Below are 19,128 nucleotides of genomic sequence, written 5' to 3' on the forward strand. Positions count from 1 at the left end.
TCACAATTTATCTACTAGCTTTAATTGACAGTATTTCACAAGTACACTTACTAATAAGCCACTACTCAGATAACTATGTTTTATCGGTAAAAAACAGAGCAATTAAAAGCTCACAACAGGCACCGCCAGCATCTGTTCCCTGACAACTGTTAAGACTAATGGTCATTAGTTTAATGTACAATGTGTACAGTAATGCTGGACGACTGATATGGTGAAGGGGAAAGGGCTCTTACCAAGGTGAGAAAAGATAAACACAGTATCTGCTGCTGGAAAGAGTGAAATAAATCATCTGAATGATCCAGAATTGCCAAAGTGTTCAAAGACACAGCTGAGCAAGTCAGACATAAAATGAAAATAGAAACTGCTAATTCAGAACAGGATGCCTGCCCTAATCAGGATAGTTTCAACACCACAACTTTATCACCCATCTTCCATGACCAGCGAAGAAATTCCATTAAGCAGTTTTAAAATGATCCAGGTGATTACAGAAAGACATTCAAAATGAACATGACAATAGAAGAAGGATGAAAACTGGACAACACTGAGTAACATCTGTAATCCAAAGGCAAGACATTGTCTAGTGTTTTGGAATCAAGTCTGACGCCCTCTAAAATGCTCCGCATTTTCTTTTTAAATGTTTTAAGCACTGTGACTGATCTCACTAACATACCATTTTTAATCCTCTAATGGTCTGTATTTCAAATGAAACCAGCAGCAAGTACAAATGATTAAAAAAGGTACCACAAAAGGAACATTGAAAGGCCACGTGATTATATTCCTAGCCAGTCATCTTGTATTCTCATTCGAACAGCTGAAGTTGAGAGGATTGCTTCACTGTGTGTGCATTACTCTGGGAACTTGGCTACCACATCCACAATATGTGATTTGCCAATACATACCACCTGCACACTGAGGGAACGGAAGACCTTCCTGTGGAGGAATATCTTCCCATCCTGCGTGGGTGTACAGAAGCAGATGTGGACGTACAATGGATAGCTCCCAGGACAGATGAACTGAGACATGTCATAAGTCATGCATTGCTTTCCAATAATGATTATCTTTCTACAGGAAATTTAGCAGAATAATTTTACTCCTTTGGAAGACCGCATTGGAGTTTATGATGGCATAGCAGATGGTTAGTAGATAAATTGTCTTGTTTCCTTCTCTCTTCTAGCAGTTTGAAGAAGCTAACTAGGGGGTGATTTTTCAGCATGTACCTAGTTACTGGCATTTCACTCAATCTAGTGGCAACTAAAAATTAGACATACATCTGAACACTAAGTAGAGGCTGTAGTAAAGCTACTAAAAAGCCCTGCTACCTTGACCAATACTGGAAACATGATGGATGGACTGATTTATTGTTGTTGGAGGTACAATCTAATCTCAACACATTTGTCTTGCAGGCAACATGAGCAGTTAGCTGTAAGTGACAGACATCTTTTAGAAGGCAAATCATTCAGCCTCCCCTGCTTCAGCAAAGTGGACAACACCCCTGCATCTCTCAGAAGTAAGACAGCTACTAAGGAACAGCTTTTCAAAAGGAGCTTTTATATACTGAATTCTAAGAGTACACATCATCTTGGTTTGTACACTTGACCTTGTCTTTTGAAAAGCTGTCATGCCTCTTTTAGGACAAGGGATACTCCACTCACTACTTTTAAAAACAGCAAGAGCAAGGGGAAATGTGGAGTTCCCAGTACATGCCTGATTTCTAACCAGGAGTGCAAACACACCTATTCTTGCATACCTAGCAGCTTCTCTTTTACCAGTACCATTTACACATAAAGTTAAACAGAATTCTTGACAGCACAGTTTAATTTTGAAGATTTACAGAAGGGCACTTCTCCTGCAGAATATTTTTCAAGTTTTCCTGAGCAGTTTTGGATGGATCTATGGCAATAACCTCCCCTGAATTTTCTTATCCGCAGTCAGCTCTTAGTTTGCCAGTACAAGCTAATGTGAGCTAGGAGGCCAACGCTAACAGTGCAATATCTAAAGGTTTAGCATGGTTCCAGATTCTCATATGTTTGTCTTTAGCATTCTAAGACTTTTCAAAATACAGACAGAATCCAAGAACAATGGACTGTGCAAAGGCAGGGAAATAAATTCATCCACCTTTTTATTTAATTGTAGAGGAGTCCTTTCGCCTATATATCTATGACTTCTCAGACCATAACACTAGGAACTACTGAAGCTAGAACCTGCACAATCTAGCAAATTTGCAAACAGTGGGGTGAGATACTGTGCTCAGTTGATCTGTTCTTATCCTGCATAATTATACATCACCCTCCACTGCTTTACAAATTGTAAACAATCAGATAGTCTCGCTCTCACAGTTAAGCCGCGCTGAAGTTATCTGTGGCAGTAATCCTATTTTCATTTGCACTTTTTACAGACCTGGTTTCCTCTGCACTCTGTACAGAGTAAAAAGTTCTTATACAAAGCCTAAATGCATCCATTTTAAATAACAAGACTGAAATATAAATCTTAACCTGTGTATTTCTCTGCAAGTTTGGCTGTACTTCGAATTATCAGTCCAGAACATCTCTATTTCAGAGCCCAGTTCTTTCTGCCAAGAGAGATGTTCTTTTATCCTGATTACAGTGAAAAAAGCCAACTTGCTGGCCTGAATCAGGCTGTAATTATTCCCTGCCTTTATACAAGTTTTTTATAGTTCCTGGTAAAAAGGCTGAAGGGAATCCTACACAAGGTCTGAAATTTGTTGCCCTCTTTCAGAAAATCTTCCAAAATGACTGAGATTTGCCCCTTCCCTGTGTGCTCTTCCTTTCTGAGAGTTAACATGATGCATGCAGTGATTTTTCTCATTTTCTGTTACTCCAGCTTTACTAACAGAGGAAGAGGCTGACTGCAAATTGTTCTATAAAAAAATACAACCAATTTCTCAAAAAAGATTGATTATCTACTTAAATAAAATCCTCAAAGAAGCAACTGCACACTTTAAAAGGAAGTACAGGACAGTAATAAAATCTCCAAGTAAAAATGCCTATGCCAAGCAGATTTATTATGGTCCCTGAATCTCAAAATAAGCCAAAACTATTCCCTCCTGCCATTTACAAGCACAGAATCATTCCAAATTACCTAAAAGCCATAAGAATCCAAACCAATCACCAGCATTTCACAGATCAACCAAACGCTTCATGCAGACTGGGAAAATGCAGGGCTGTACTGCCCTCCTGGTTTTGCTCCTTCAGCATCAAGCAAAAACCTGGTACTTGCCCTAAATTGAGATGTTCTGTACTGCTGCTTCCTGGGAGTCTGGGGGCTGAAGATATGTAGGAAAGGGAGAACCTTTCTCCTGTTTTTTTACAAGGTATAAAAATTACATTACAAAAATTCAGTAACATAACAGGAAACCTTGCACTTAAATCCTCTAGTCTACTGTGAGTGGACAAATAAAGAAACAAGGCACCCCACTTAAATAAATATTCCACCTACTACTACTCATTTTTCTCCTTTCATGTATATGAAAAACAGCCAATTTGTACTAGTTTCAGAATAATATTCAAGGAACAAAGGAAGTTATGTACAGCACATTTTGAACAAAGTCAAAATACAGAAACTAAATTCAACTTCAGTTGAGAAATGTTTTCAAGAAATTGAAGTTAATAGAATAAACCCTTCTCTGTAAATCTCTTCTTTTAATTTCCTTTAAAGATAACATATTAGATTTAAGTATATATCAAATGCCTTCTTTTTTTTACAGAGGATCTATTCATAGCAGCTTGTATTTGCAACATATGCAGTAAATTATACAATTAAACACTTCATCCTAATAAAGTTTAAATTTCACCCCTAACAATAAAGCCTGCACAAATCTCGCTATACTTGAAACAGGACTCTAGAAATAACCAATAGAAGTCACAGGTAGCTATCATGACAATTAATACCTGAACATCTGAGATGTAAAGTTACCTGTTTATGTTGAAGTGTTCTGATGAAATATTAAGAACTATGAATATTTTTTTCAGCTGGCAAATAAAAACCCATAAACCTTAACAAGATATAGGAAAAACACAGGTGAGAGCCCTGTCAGTCAGTTTCCATGTCTCAAAAATGTGATCTCTTATGTGCCCTTCATCAGCCATGAATGGACCGATCCCACTGAGAGGCCTCTGCAACACCAGCATCTTGGAGAAGAGCCAAGTACTGCACCAACCCTCACACAAACTCAGAGAAAAACTGCTGCAGCAGAGATCCTCTTGTACTAACAGCCCATACAAAGAGCACTGGCTGCTACGGCAGCCCTCCAAAAAGAGGATGGATGTAGATGAGTTACACCAGCATTTTAAAAGCTGAACAGAACAAGTACAGATGAACAGAGTAAGTATTGATGCAAATGCTCTACAAAGAGTAATAGTTTCTGAAAGCAAGATCCATTAGACTCAAGCATGTCCCTGCCAATCCAAATTTTATTTCAAGCACTACACATATTATGTCTGACCTATCTGATATTACTTTCATTCAGCTCTGAGCAGGATTTTCTTCTAAGCTACTTTACTAAAAAAGCAAATTCAATACAAAATACAGGTCAGTCAAGAAGGCCTCCATTTCACAAGACCAATCATACCACTGCAAGCCCCAGTTCAAGCAGGTGTTCAACCTAGCAAACTGCATCACCCTTCAACATGAAACATCATTCCTCATTTTTCTTGACCCACGTCCTCATTTAGCTGTGCAAAGAGATCTCACTGTAACTACCTTCTGAACTAAAAACACCAGGCTAAATCACTGTATATTGTTTTATACAGCAGCCTTGTAACTTATATGCAGAGAAGAGTCCATGAGGAACCTGCAGCTAACACTTAATTCAGACTAAAACTCAACTAAAGACGATTTCAGTTTGGCTAAGACACTGTTAGTGCAATCACATACACTATACATGCGCATATTTCCATATAGCACAGAAAGCCCAAAACTTCAGCAGTGAATCAAAGCTTTCAACAGTGCACACCACCACCTACAAAAAGAGGAATTATATTTTTTAAGGGGTGTTATGCTCCTCTTAAAAATTGTGCCACCTTATCTCTGCAAAGAAAGGCATATACACTTTGACAGGTACTAGGTACTTTTGATTTAACTTGAAGATGCAGATGTCATTTCTCAGAACAACATAGATGTCTAACTCTTTCAAACCCATCAGCCTTAAACACTGAAAATATCACCAAGAATGTGGGTCCTTCATGACAAGGACAGGCTAATGGAACTGGACCTGCCTTTTATCACTTGGGGAATCACATTATTATAAAATTTAGTAAACTGATTAAATAGCATGGAATAATTTCATGAAAGGTGTTCAGAGTGTCTGATTTTGAGAAGAGCTGGGGAAGAACTAGCAGGTGCAAGGATGTTGTACCAGAAAATTCTTCTCTCAGGAGACTGGATAGAGTTGATGACATGGGAAATTTGGGTTGCCAACTTCTACAGAGTATATAACTCTGGAATTCTGGGAAAAGGAGCTGGATGATGAAGGTTGAAGAGAGAAGGCAGTCCATTACTGAAAAATAACCTAATTGACTTTTGCCAATTTTATCTGGATGATTACTCAAGATGAAGGGCTACTGCTACTTTTTCATTGCTGCTAGTCTATTTTCTTCACTTCTCAGCTCCCTTCTTTCACAGACCCACCTGGAGCTAAGAAAGCACATTAGCGAAAATTTCCCACAAAGGGTTGGTTTTGTGCAGCCAACTATGCTTTCCCCACACTTAATGAAGCTTTTCTTGAGAGGAGTTCCTCAAAACTCAGTATCCTTCCTCTCAGAGTAAGGTATTCTTGAACAGAGTAAGGCAATGCTAAGTGGTAACAGTGGAACTTAAAGGTTGGTTTTGACTATTCTGATCCAGACATGCACATAATGCACATAACTGGTTAATGTGTGCATAATTAATTCATATTTTGTGCCAGAGGAATCTCTTACTTCATGAGTTAAATTTTATTCATAGCTGAAGTCTACATTCAAAATAAGACTCTGCTATTATGGAAGCAAAGACTTATAAAAACTGAAAACTCCCTTTGAAACACATGCTTTCCAGTAAGAGCAGCTAGCAAAATGCAAAACACGGTCAACATTCCAACACCATGATGTCAATTTTCATGTGCACAGACAAAATGCTACATGTAGAAATCAGCTCTAGATCTTCCGTATTTATGATGTGCTTGTGTTTCCCTCTATTTTCATTAGCAGAACTGCACCGTGCAGTGGACAGTGTAATCCTTTAAAAGGTTGAAAGGAATCTTCTGAATATAGTAAGTCTGGCAAAAAGACACACAGATTTTCAACAAGTGAATTTCCATGTTCTGCTTCAGTTCTCTTGAAAAATAGCATACATGCTCTAAGGACTGGTTTTGATGTTTCCCTCTGCAGTAGTTTGGAGAAATTCCTGCCAACAGGGATGGTCTGGAACACCTGATAAAATGGTCTTCAATGACACACAATAAAAAAGTGACATGTAAAAATGGAAATCACTTCAAATTTTGCAAGGTTTATAAGCAACAGGCAAATTATCTTTTTTATTATCCAGAGGTATAAATACAGCCAATTTTCAAGAAAACCAACAGCTGCAGACACAGCTTTAAATGCCATCTGTCCTTAGCAGTTACATGAAGAAGAGATTAAATGATTCACACCATACAACAGGAAATATGATAACCAGCTAGTTAGCACTAATGAAATTCAGCCTCAGTTCACTTCCTATGGGCAAGTCTTACGAAAAACTCCCACTGATGTCTCAGGCAAAGTGCCTGCAGGCTCTACTGCACTGTTACTCAAGTGCAGAATGTTGCACTGTTGAAGCAGAAAGCCTGAACTTTACCAAGTAAGGGCTCTCTTGTAGCACAACCATCTAAGTCCAGGGGGCTCACTAGCCCAAATCTTTTGCAGGACTGAGTTTTATTACCTAGGCTAAAAGTCCTTAATATCACCGACTCAATGTGAACTTTTGACAGATAAGGAATGACGGGACACTTCTATAGTACATTTGAAGAGGACAAGGTCTTTTCTTCAGTGTTCTCAAGGACTGGCCTGAACATTTGAAACAGTAAAAAAGAAAGTCGACAATCCCTACATTTTCCCCATTTCTAAATAGTGACTTCTATGTAGCATATGACAGATGGCTCACAGAGGTCTAAATTCAGCAAGAAAAATAAGCAATTATAAACAAATACATCACTGGTGTTTACTAAGGACATAATTCAAGCCAGTTCAAAAGATCAGAACAAGACCAGCATGTTCTGTTATCCCAGCTAAGGCCCTTCTCAAGATGGTTATCAGGAAGAAATCTTCTCCAAGAAAAGCTCAGTGTTTGAGTACATTTCTGTTGCCCTTGGAGAAACCATGCAAATTAAAAAAAAAACAAAAAAAAAAAAACCAAAATTCAGCTCGTACATAAAAATCAAAAATATACAGAAAAATTTCACTTGTAAAGTAACGCTGCTGTTTAAGACCAGGTAAAGATTTAAAAGGTTGCAGGTTTAGAACAGGTGATGCTAACAGGATATCTGAAAGGCCCATGAGACGTGCAACATTAAGTAAAATGTATTTGTCTACTGATCTAATTGCTTACTAATTTTCAAATCTATTCCCACCGGATAAGTAATGACATTTTAAGCCCAGCTCCCAGCATTAAAAATGCATTTATAGTTTCCTCTTAGCTGAAGATAAACAGCTGCATGGTAAAAACCCATACATTAAGATGGCATTCTGGAGGTTTTCTTATAGTTTTAACCAACCTATTGTGTTCTAAATTTAAACTGAAAGAGGTAGGAAGAGGAAATGGGAAAAGCATTTGGGTGCACAGTTTCACACTGGGGTGAAGGCAACTGCTCACTCATGCAGGGAAAACGTCTGGAATATTTGTGTCTTACAGAAGGGCTGATCACATAATGAAAGTGGAATTTAAGCCAAGCCTGTTTAGTAGAATATCAAAAGCCATTTCTCTATCTTGCCCTAGGAAATACTAGTGTTTGTTTAAAAACAAGAAACTATACAGCAATTAAACAAGATGACCCATACTTACATACTTTAAAAACCTTTCCAGAGCTTTAAAATTTGAAAATGTGCCACAAACATTATAAAAATCTTTGAAAAGAAAAAAATTCATAACAATGTAAATATAAAAATTATTCCAGGCAGACACAAAGCAGTTCAGAGTATAGGCACCTACACAGGTTTTGAGCAAGTGTCCAGGACTCCAGATACACCTGGAGTTTGGAGAATACATTTGTTAGGGTTTTTTTAATGAGGAGTCATAAATGACAGTAGGTCTGGGATTGGTTCTAACTTTTAGTTCAATAATTCTCAAGTGTAGCACCAAGGAACATCAAAATGATGCAAGAACGTGTGGTTCAGGCAAAGGATCCATCTAGTCCACCAGCTTCTGACACAGCCATAACGGGGCACCCAAAGAGCATGTCTGGAGCAAGCATGTACAATACTTCCCTGGAATACTGTCCCGGAATGACCTACTTTTCCTGGTTCCTGTCTAGCCTGTCCACCCCACTCAAAGGGATCAGAACTGTATACAGTACTCAAGTGTGGGCACACGAGGAATTCATATAGTAAAAGGATGGTACTCTCTGTTTTACACCTCCCCTTCACAGCATTTCCTACCATTCAATTTGCACTGTTAACTGCTGCCAGCTACTGCTGCTCCATGAAAAGACTTACCTGGGAATCACTAGTCTAGAGGAAAACTGTAATTGTTAGTCACATAAAGCTCCTTATATTCATATAAAGTTATAAAATCAGGACACAAACCCAGAGTCTGTTCAAGCAGTCTTACCAGTTTCTGGCTTTAGTAAATTCGCTACATAGCATACAGCATACACAACACATCTCTGCAGTGATAGATGTATTCCCTCTTCTGCTTTCTAACAAAAGTGTTGATGAGATCAGCTGAAAGAACCAGTAATATGCTGGATGTACCTGGCAGTTTCCAAGTAGAACATCATCTACCAAGCAGGCAATACTCAAGACACTACTATGCTATTGGTTTTTTCAGCCAACATCCATGTTAGTCAACCAGGGAACAGTTTAAAACTATTTGGAGTCTCAAGAAAACAAAACACCAAATGAGTAATGAGACCTTGAAAACATCTAATAAAAGGAGACTCTCAAGAGAGGAAACCAAACCATATTTTAGCATATTTCATTTGTTACACATCCAGAGAGAGCACTGAGCTTTAGGCTTCTGCTTTCACACCACTCCTACACCAACAAGAGGCTGCAGTAGCTGGGAAAGCAAGGAAAACTCCCATCAGAAAAGGCAAAAGTGAATGTAGCAGAACCAGCACTTGCATTGTCCTTTCACACTTCTCCATTGCAGTAGATGGCCTGGAGAAGCCACATATGCAAGCAGAGAAATTGCAACAAAGGGGGGAATTTTTTTGGAGCTAGTTAATTTCTTGCTGAATCAGCCAGCTGGGAATAAAGCCAGTTTCTGCAACCTCCTCAGAGCTTCTGCAAGGTGCAGGCCAGGAAACATTTATTACCAGGAAGCTTGAGAGAACACAATCCCTTACTTTTTGCATTCTGTGGCAGTGCAGGTGTGCCCAATGTCATCTTACTTCTATGATACTGAAAGAAAATAGCTAAAATTCTCTTTATGTTCACAGTTCCTATAGAGTGAGCCTCTCTAGGTCCTTTCATATATACATGCCAGGAACAATATCCTGTTATGCTTGCATGCACTGACAAGAGACTCTATCCTATAAATTTTAGGCAGCTTCAAGTTTTGGCAAAGCACCTGATGACAGAAAAAAAAAAACATTCCAGAAATACATGTTTCCACATATAAACAAATGCTTCACTTATTTAATGCTGCAAAACAGCATCATTAACCAGTTGGGACCTCCCATCGTGACACAAATGACAACAGTTAGCATACAACACAATCTAGTAATTGCAATTGCAAATGCATTTTTAATATCATTTCACAATTTAGTGGAGCTGACTTGAATTCACTGTGTTTCTAGTGCATCCAGAAGCATGACAAACTGACAATTCTTGGAAACCACATTTCTCAAAACAGACTGAGAATACTGTTTTCATTTTCTCTCCGTAATGATGTTAAATCTAATAAATATAAAATTAGAAACAGAAATAACATTGCTCCTAAACAATTTATGTAATGTGCTGTCTGGAAGGGACACATTAGGCAAAGTTTTTGAAACCTGCCCTCCCTTTATAAGCATGATGCTTGCACTGGCACTTCTCAAGTATTAGCAAGTACCTGCACACCCAGGTACTAGAATTCACACACCAGAAACCTACTGTTTCGAAAGTGTTTTAAGGATGAAAGTTTGGGTTAACCAGCTAAATATGATGACAAATGCTTAGCCAGACTTTTGGAAGTGCCTAAGGCACCTAATGCCTGGTTCCCATTGGATGAACTGAAACTTCCCTTGTTATTTGTTTTGAAAAATGCGGCTAAGTGCCTCCCAATACAGTACTTAACAGTATCTGAGTTTAACTTGTCTCAAGTCTTACTGAAACTCATCAAAACAAAGACTCCACATCACACAGACCCTTCTGAAAATGCTGCTATACCTGCATTAAGTTTAGCACCCTTGTGTAACTGATGGTCATCAAAAAGGGAGTTTGTAGAACTGTTACTTCCTCCTCAGAGCAGTTGGAGTGAGGCCGTTTTGAAAATCTGACAGTTAAATTCAAGGGCATTGACAGTCTACAGACTACTGCTAATTATCAATAACATTTCTCCTCTTATGGGAAAGTTATATGTATGCTTTTAAAACCTGAATTACTCATCTATGAGTGACAATAAAGTGAGTGCAGAGGGCATATCAGAACTGCAGTGCTATACAGTTCCTATGTAAGTCTTAGTTGTCTCTCCAGAGTTGCCATGGCTATATCCAGTGTCCTTCCTGGAATGTTGTGCTCACTAGCAACCTGTACTTCAAAACCAAGCCCATTCTTTCACCATGCACAAACTCTCTTTGTTTTACAGAGATTTTGCATAATATGTATTACACTGGAATTGTCCAAGTAAGACTGTGCTGGACCACAGCCACAAGACTTTATCATCAGTATTATCAGCTATATAAAATCTTAACAACACACTGAGTTAACAGTAAAGTACAACATTTGCATGGTATGATATAACTCATGCCCAAAGATTTCTTGCATAGCCTTACAATACAAACAAGGATAGAGGCACAAATATAAATCTGCTCCCACTGTCACTGAAATTAATATCCTTTACTACTTTGCTGCAAGCCACATTATACTCAGTGCTTACATAAACCCTAACTCCTGGATTCAGGTGAGCATGAAGAATTATTTTTCAAAAAGCTTCATGCCCCAAAAGTGCAGATAAAGACATAAAATATGCAAACCCTACAGGCTCAAAAGTAAAAGCAAAGAAAACGGACTCAGATTTTAAAACATATGTTCTTCTGAAGAGAAACCCATTATTTTGGATGGCCAAATCATGATTTCTGAACAAACAGTAAAAGTGCTTTAACGTCAGTACAATCAATCATGTACATTTTCTGTGATGCAAAGGCAGGAATGAAATTCGGTGCACTGTGCAGAACTGCCACCTCAGTGCTATTTATGCCCCAATTTGGTAAGGAATATGAAAGATCCAGCTGCACCAAGCGGACCTGAATGAGTAATTATCAATGAGTAAGCGTTCAAGTATCTGCTAAAACCAAAGATTATCCCCTAGAGCTATTCCTCCATTTCTTCACTGCTTTTTCAAGAGAAATTAGAAGCCACTGGCTGTTGTGAGAAATTATTCCTACACTTGAGGCTTCTCTAAAAGTGTCTGACTCTTGGATATTTAGTTTTGAAACCAGCAATTTGCAGCTCCACATAAAACTGATTTGAGAATCTCTGCCCAATTTTTAGTGTAACTTCATCAGAAATTATCATCACAGTGAGCACTGATGATAATTGATACTCATGCCTGAAGATGTAGATACAGAATTCAAAATCTAACTGGATTTTGAGATTAAACTGCTTTTGCTTCATTGGAATGAATGGGTTTGCACCATACTTTAGCTGATCAACCAAAGCTTAATTTTCTGAGTTGTATCACTGCAAGCATCATTCATAATCACTACAATAAAAATATTTACTATGAAAATGAAAACAAATGAGATAGTAAAAGGATGCCTTCACTGGTATCGACTGTACTCTTGGCCACCTCCCATAGTTGACTTATTTATGTGCTCATAAAGTATTTCAATATTCATACATAGTTTGTGTCTCAAGTCACAAGACAGATTCATCACAATTTTTCTGGCAATTCAACTCTTTTGGATTGTAAATTGGGGGTAACAGCAGTTCAGATCCTATGAGCACTGGCTGAGCAATCATTATTAGTCATAAACTCAAAGCAAGTTCAGAAACTTACATAAGTTTTCTGGTAATGCTGTTACTGAGTTACAACCTTGTCAATAACAATGAATATTTTAAGTCAGAACACTTCTACAGAGTCTCAGAAGTGTTATTTGTCTATAGCAGAGACATTTCAATCTTCAAACTAAGAATAAAACCACACGCCTACTAAGGCTGATGGCAAAACTCCAGATGGGTGCAGAATTGTGACCTGCCTACAAAAAAGGGAAACTGCTTCCGATTTAACTCTGGGCTTGCAAATCTCATCCTGATATTTTTTATTAAAGTTAACTGGAGATTTAAGAATCCTTACTATTGTACAGCATGTAGATCATAATTTATTTTCTGAATATCAGTATGCAATACATTCAGTAACTGTAAAACAATATTCCAAAGGTGTTCCACAAAGATGGTCTCCAAGTCCACTGTGTCATATAATGGACATCAGATTTTTGGCTTTGCAAAATTAACCTGAAAGACATTTACTGTGTTGGTAGTTTTTGGCTGATTGGTTATGACAGAATCATTTTGAGTAAGATAATGTTTTCAGCATGTATTTCCTTTCTATCCCAAATATCACAGAAAAAAACATTATGCAGGCAGGGATTGCAGAAACATAAATCATGGGACCAACCAATAGTTATTCAATGAATACATGACCTGTGAAACTCTTCCTGCCATAGAAACCCCAAGTAAATGCTTCTTAAATATCCAGAAACGGTGTCTTTGCTGTTATTCCCTCCTCAGACTTTAGCAATCCCGTGGTCTTTGGAGGTGAAACATGCTGACTTGTAGAGGGCTTCATCTGGACTATAGGAACCTAAGAAAATATTAGCATATTCCTGATTTGAAACCAAACTACCAGACAACAAATCTAAAATGAATCCATGTGTAAAATTCTTGATGATATATTTTTCTGTATGAATCTGCTACCATCATTTCTTGCTGCCACTCATCCATTAGTAAGAATATAAAGATATAGAGTCTTACATACATTTCATAACAAATCTAACATCATCTAGCTTCATGATATGATAAAATGTTATCACAAGGTTAAGAGCTAGTTACTGGGCTGAGCATCCTGCCTTTACAATTAACAACATGGAGCCATATGCACTTAAGAGATCACTTAAAAACAGCAAGACTGCACTCGGATACTTCTATTTTGTTTATTAGCTTAACCATCTCCTAAAATCTGTAGCATTGATAACTCATCTACTACCGTGTGAGAAAAATGAGGAGCCTTTTACACCGTATTTAGCAATAAATATGCATGAATAGTTACATTCAAGGCCAAATACATAGTTAATGTCCACGAATACATAGAGTCTGTGGAATACAGTAGTTTCAGATAGATTAATCTTTGAAATCTTTGGAAACAAATTATTCCATGTTGCTGCTACCATTTGGTGGTGGGTTTTTTTGTTTTTAAGGAAAACATACAGCCATCATTTCCTTGGATTACCACTGGCTTTAGACTAATGCAGTCCCATTTGTTTCATCTATATTGGTACATAACAGAAAAAGTAGGCTCTATGCCTGCAAAAGAACACAGCCAAGGCTAGCCCATAAGTCACTTATGCCACCGCTCTTGGTCACAGAGCAGATATAATGAACAGGCAGCTCAGCAATCTAACTGACCTACTAGTCTAGCAACTAATCTGGTCCTGACATAATACTTGTGTCAAACTTGAGAAGCTGCATACCTGTAAGGGCAGAGATCAGTTTGAAGCTTAGCTAAACACTGTGCAGTGCTTGTTACCATGCCATGAAGAATCAGAAAGGGCTGCTATAACCAAAGTTAACTTTCATTTCTTCTCAGTAACAGCTACCTTTTTCCCCCACAACTTCTCATGTTAAAGTTTGCTTTGCGTTACATTCTTACCACATTTCCACCACATTCTTTTAAAATGGTCATTATTTTATTCTGTACCTGCCTCAAGCAGGATGAAATTAATCAATTGCACGTAAGTGACATGACATAGACTTGTGACCTTGCCCAGCATCCAATTGTTTCTAATTGATTAGCTCCAGACATAAGCAGTTTAATAGCCAAAAACAACACAAGTAGAAGCTATGGTACAATATTAGGGTAGAATGACTGTGTGTGGTCCATACAGTATGGCCCCAAGCAACCAATTAAAGAATTAATGGTTATTGGATACCAAAAATGTTATGTTAAATAATATAAAGTATCTTTAATGTGCCTAAAATTGTGATAAAACACCTAAAACTTTGAAGCAGAAGGGCCTCCTACAAGATTGGGGTTAAGTGCTAATGACTCAAATACAACAAATAGATTAGAATATTTTAAAGGACAATCAAAACCAAAACAAATTGACCTGGATTGAAATGTCCATAAAGCTACTCACAATAGCATATTGATTACTACAATGTGTTTGGTTGTTTTTATTATAAAGAGACAAGTGAAGCTATGCCAAACCATTCGTGGAGAAGAGGAAACTATGCCACTACTGGTTCCAGTTCTACAGTAAGAAAAATATGAAAGGAAAAAAGAAAAATATTGTACAAGAGAAAAAATGGGCTCTTCATAACCAAAAGCTCTAAACACGAAGTTGACATTTCCCTTCTCTGAACTTCTATTCTCATCTTGAACAGAACTATTAAGTGAACTTTATATACCATTTTCCTGAGTGTTTTATAGGGCCGGCTAGTACAGCCTCCCTCAACTGCTTGCACACAAAAATACAAGCTGAACAGGCACAGCATATCAGTAACATTTTTGTTCCTGCATAGGAAAGATGCAAGCAAAAAGCAGAAGATTCCACTGTTGCCCCATCTGCTTGGACACACACCGAGCGCACTGTGCTTTACTGGACTATTGATACGAATCTGATATTTTACTATCATGGCAAGTCCTTTACCCAAGCAACCAGTGCACTTTCATGACTAGCTGCAACAAGACAGATACAGGAGGTGTTCATCAACAGGTAGCTTCCAAATGACTCAGCACAAAGTGCACTCAGCAGTGCTACTGAGGATGGGTTGGAACCCAATTCCCACTTAAGGTCTTAAGTCCACTCTACACCGATCATAGCTTACTCAGCTGTCAAGTACAGTCTCTCCTCAGTTCTTCATGCTCCTTTTGAATTTCATTTTGCCTGCTGTATTACCCTTCAATTCAAAAATCTGCATGTACATTTCTATAATGCCCAGCACGCTGGGCTCCAGTTTGAAACCACCATTTATCTGCACTGCAATAGTACGAACAGTACACAACAGTACGACAGTAAACAGTGTCACTGGTTTTATTTAAAACCAAGATTTTGCTTTTTTTGTCAAAAAGTACTACAATACATAAAAAAAAAGATGCTATTTGCTTCAAAAAAGATCCATCAGTTTGTTTAGCTGTCCTTTTCTATGGATTTCTGGATTTGGATGTATTTAGAACTAAAGAATCCTGGAAACATTCCGTGCTGTGGGAACTATCAGTATAGAGAATGACATACTGTAACAACATCTCTGCTGCATGCCAGCACACCATATTTCCTGAAATACTCACTTCTTGGAACTGATTAGGCGCATGTGTCAGGCAATAGATCAGTTGGCAGCCATGGTTTTCCTCCATGGTTCCTGTGTTCATTGAACTCTTGAAGTAAAGACCTTTTTGGACCACCTTCTCCTCTGACAGTGACTTCCAAGTGCTTTAGATGTTTATACCCAGGTATTTATATAACCCTTGTCACAGTATCTTAACATTTATCAGGTGCTAAACCTCCTAGGGGCAAAAACCAGCTCTGGTGCCTAGAAAGACCCATGGCATTACATATCTGGCAAGGTGTCCCTTTGGTCCCCATTCGGTAAAGTCAGGTACAATATCAATAGGAAAAGAGAATACTCGTTTCCCACATGGATGTCTTCAAAATTCATTTCAATGAAAGAAAAACCTAATTGGGAGCCTTTTATTTACAGTGCAGTTCCTTCAGCAGTTTTCTCTTTAAAAAACAGCAATTTAAAGCGTGCAGCAGTGTGCCTCTGATAAAGAATGAGGCACACCAATAGCAACAAGTTCATCACCTACCTGTAGGTGAGCATAGATAGCAATAGCAAGCCAAGTGATCTCCCAGGAGAACCCTGTGGCTTTAGGGCTGGCCATCCTCACGCCTTCAGGCTCTGCTGAGAGAAATTGTTTCAAGTTACAAACAAAATCAAGAGGGCCCCGCCAGAATTCCAATGACTAAAGCAAACTGGGCAAAGGCATGGAACCGGCCTTTGGAAGAAACGCAATGCAAACACCGGAGTTCTGCGCTGGCCAGAGGAGCAGGCACACAGTGCATGCCATGAGCACAGCCTGCAGGGTGAGGTAGTTCCAATTAGAACAGAAAGGGGGAAAATGAAAGGTTTGGGGAAGCTGGCAATAGTGGGTAACTTTGATTATCTCCTGAATGTAGGAGAATTTATCACACTGGGAACTCCTCCCATCTTGATCTCCAGAAAGTAAAATCCAAGGAGCATAAGATTTCTGAGTACTGTTCCAGCACTTTCACCTCCTCAGAGCTGACAGCCCAGCCCTGGGACTTCAGCAGTCATTTGCACTGCCTTTGAATACTCTGATCATAACAGCTCAGAGACTAAGTGATCAGGGCAGAGAAAAAAAATAATCCATCGATTTAGTGATTATCACCATTACAGGGCTAACACGAAACTGACGGTCACTTTACTAAAAACTTAGATTTAAAATTGCCAACAAGAAAACAATCTTGTAGTAATGCTGCTAATTCTGTTAATTCCTAGTATCAATGCATCTTTTTGTGTCAGGCTATTCATTACCACAGTGATCTCAAAATAGCACAAGTTCCATGCACCCCTAACACACAAGCACACAAACAGCCCTCCCTCCCCCCTCCCTGCCACCACCCCGCTATTTCGCAAAGCCCCACAGTGAATGCAAATCTCTCCTTCAAAAAACAGTACCCCTTTCTAAAAGGTCACATATCGCAAAGGAAAACCATCTATCCAAACGGTTCTTGCACCTGTCAACTGAACATAATTAAGATTCCTTATAGAAATAAGTGTTCTATGCCCACTTATTTCTCTCTCCAAAACATTTTAGAAGTTCCCCTCCCTTACAGAACCTTTAGCACTCCTGGATGCTTTTGTCATTCAAAAGTTTCAATCAACTTTGGCAATAAGAGAAAGAAGATTCCCCGCTTAAACCCCCACTTCCCCCCGCCAGGCATTGCCGAGAGCCGGGACTGGCACAACGCACCAGACTCCAGTACTTCACAGGTATCGGTGCCTGGGCTCCCTAAGGGCTCCACACATCGCCCACCCGAAGGCTGCCCTAGGACGCCTCTCACCCAGCACCGCGGCCGCTTCCGCTGAGCCCGGCCGGGGAAGCCGCCCGCGGGAGCCCGCTCGGGGAAGCGGGTCGGGGAGGCTGCCGCAGGGCTGCCGAGCCCCGGCATTGCCGCCGAGCTCACCCACCTGGTGCGGCGCCCGGCTCGGTTCAGCGGGGAGCGCGCAGTGGAGCTGGGGCCCGCGGGAAGGTGGGGAGCGGGTCCGGGTCCGCCGGCGCCTCCTTCCCGCTCGCAGGACAGGGGAGAGCCTTGCCTGTCACGGCACCGGGGATACAGCATCCCGCATCACGAGCGGCGGCCCCTCCCTCACGCCAGGCTCCAGCCCACCGCCGCACGTTAGCCAAGGTCCTACAGGCTGCTGGCAGCGGCCGCCCCCCGCCCGCCCGCCGCAGCCCGGCCCCAGCGAGAGGCGCCCGGGCGCCTCCACCTGCGGCGCGGAGCCGCGGCCCGGCCCGGCGCCCGCTCCGCCGCCGCGGCTCGGCACCCCCCGCGCAGCCCCTGCCTCCCCGGCCAGAGCGGGCGGGCGGCCAAGGGGGCCCGGTCCCCCCCCGGTTGTGGAGGCGCTGGCGGCACTCTGGTGTCGGCGGCCGAGACCCCGGCAGCCCGGGACCAAGCAGTTCATCTTCCCCCGAGGGGCAAAAGCTACCGTGAAGTCAGCCCTCAAATCCGATGCAAAGCAGCTTCCAAAACCGCAACCATCCTGTGTCTCATCTCCAAGTAACTCTCACAATACAGCTGCAAATCTGCTCACACACCGAGGAGGTCTTTAATCGTGCTGCCTTCTACGATATTTTTAGGCTTCCTACTGTAAATCTGACGAGTATGTCTCATACGACAGCTTTGCTCGCCTCCTGCCTCTGAGCTTCGGGTTGCTACACAGGAACGCTAAAATCCTCTACTAAAATCCTCTACCTTCGCGCTACGGCTTCCACTGATGTCCCGAACGTTCGTCGAGTCCGCTAAGAACAGCACGTAGGAAGAGGGCTGTTACCCCTGCCACTAGAGTTAAAAATACGCTCCAGTGAACTAAACATAACCGATGAAAAGTTTGTTCAAATATGTTGCGCTGGAAACTTTTCCGATGTGTTTAGGTTTCTCACCAGCACGGGGAAGCGCCTCCTCCATCGCCAGACGCAGAGTGCCCTCTGCTGAAACTCGCCGACGGGGACACGGACCCGGGGGGGGACGGGACGGGCACCGGGCGGCACCGCGGCGCGCCCGGGCTGCTGCAGTGCCACGGCTTCCAGGGACAGCCCTGGCTCCCCACAGACCCTGCGCTGCCCGGGCTGCTTACCCCCGACAGCGTGGGACCCACGGACTGTGCTGTCCGCGGGCTCATCCCGGGAGCTGCGGCAAGCTCTTCCTTCAGCCTGCTGTCTGAAGTAGTGTCAGGAGTACTGCGAAGGATTTGACCTTCGATTTTTTGC

General features: G+C 40.7%; 1 protein-coding gene across 4 annotated transcripts in view; it reads right to left on the reverse strand.

The window, feature by feature from the left end:
- ADAMTSL3 (ADAMTS like 3) overlaps positions 1 to 18,513 on the reverse strand; it is a 179,923-nt gene extending 161,410 nt beyond the window's left edge. For 3 of the 4 annotated variants that reach the window (XM_030498307.1, XM_030498305.1, XM_030498308.1), the window contains exons 1-2: positions 18,457 to 18,513; positions 16,423 to 16,514 (exon numbers count right to left, since the gene is read on the reverse strand). In XM_030498307.1, coding sequence (XP_030354167.1) covers positions 16,423 to 16,497 — 75 coding nt within the window. In that variant the 5' untranslated portion in view covers positions 16,498 to 16,514; positions 18,457 to 18,513. Of the gene's footprint in view, positions 1 to 16,422; positions 16,515 to 17,828; positions 17,863 to 18,456 lie in introns of those variants that run through there. The other variant, XM_030498306.1, reaches the window with a different exon arrangement.
- Positions 18,514 to 19,128: the final 615 nt, after the last annotated feature.

Source organism: Strigops habroptila, chromosome 9 (assembly GCF_004027225.2).
Source record: "Strigops habroptila isolate Jane chromosome 9, bStrHab1.2.pri, whole genome shotgun sequence".
NCBI lineage: Eukaryota > Metazoa > Chordata > Aves > Psittaciformes > Psittacidae > Strigops > Strigops habroptila.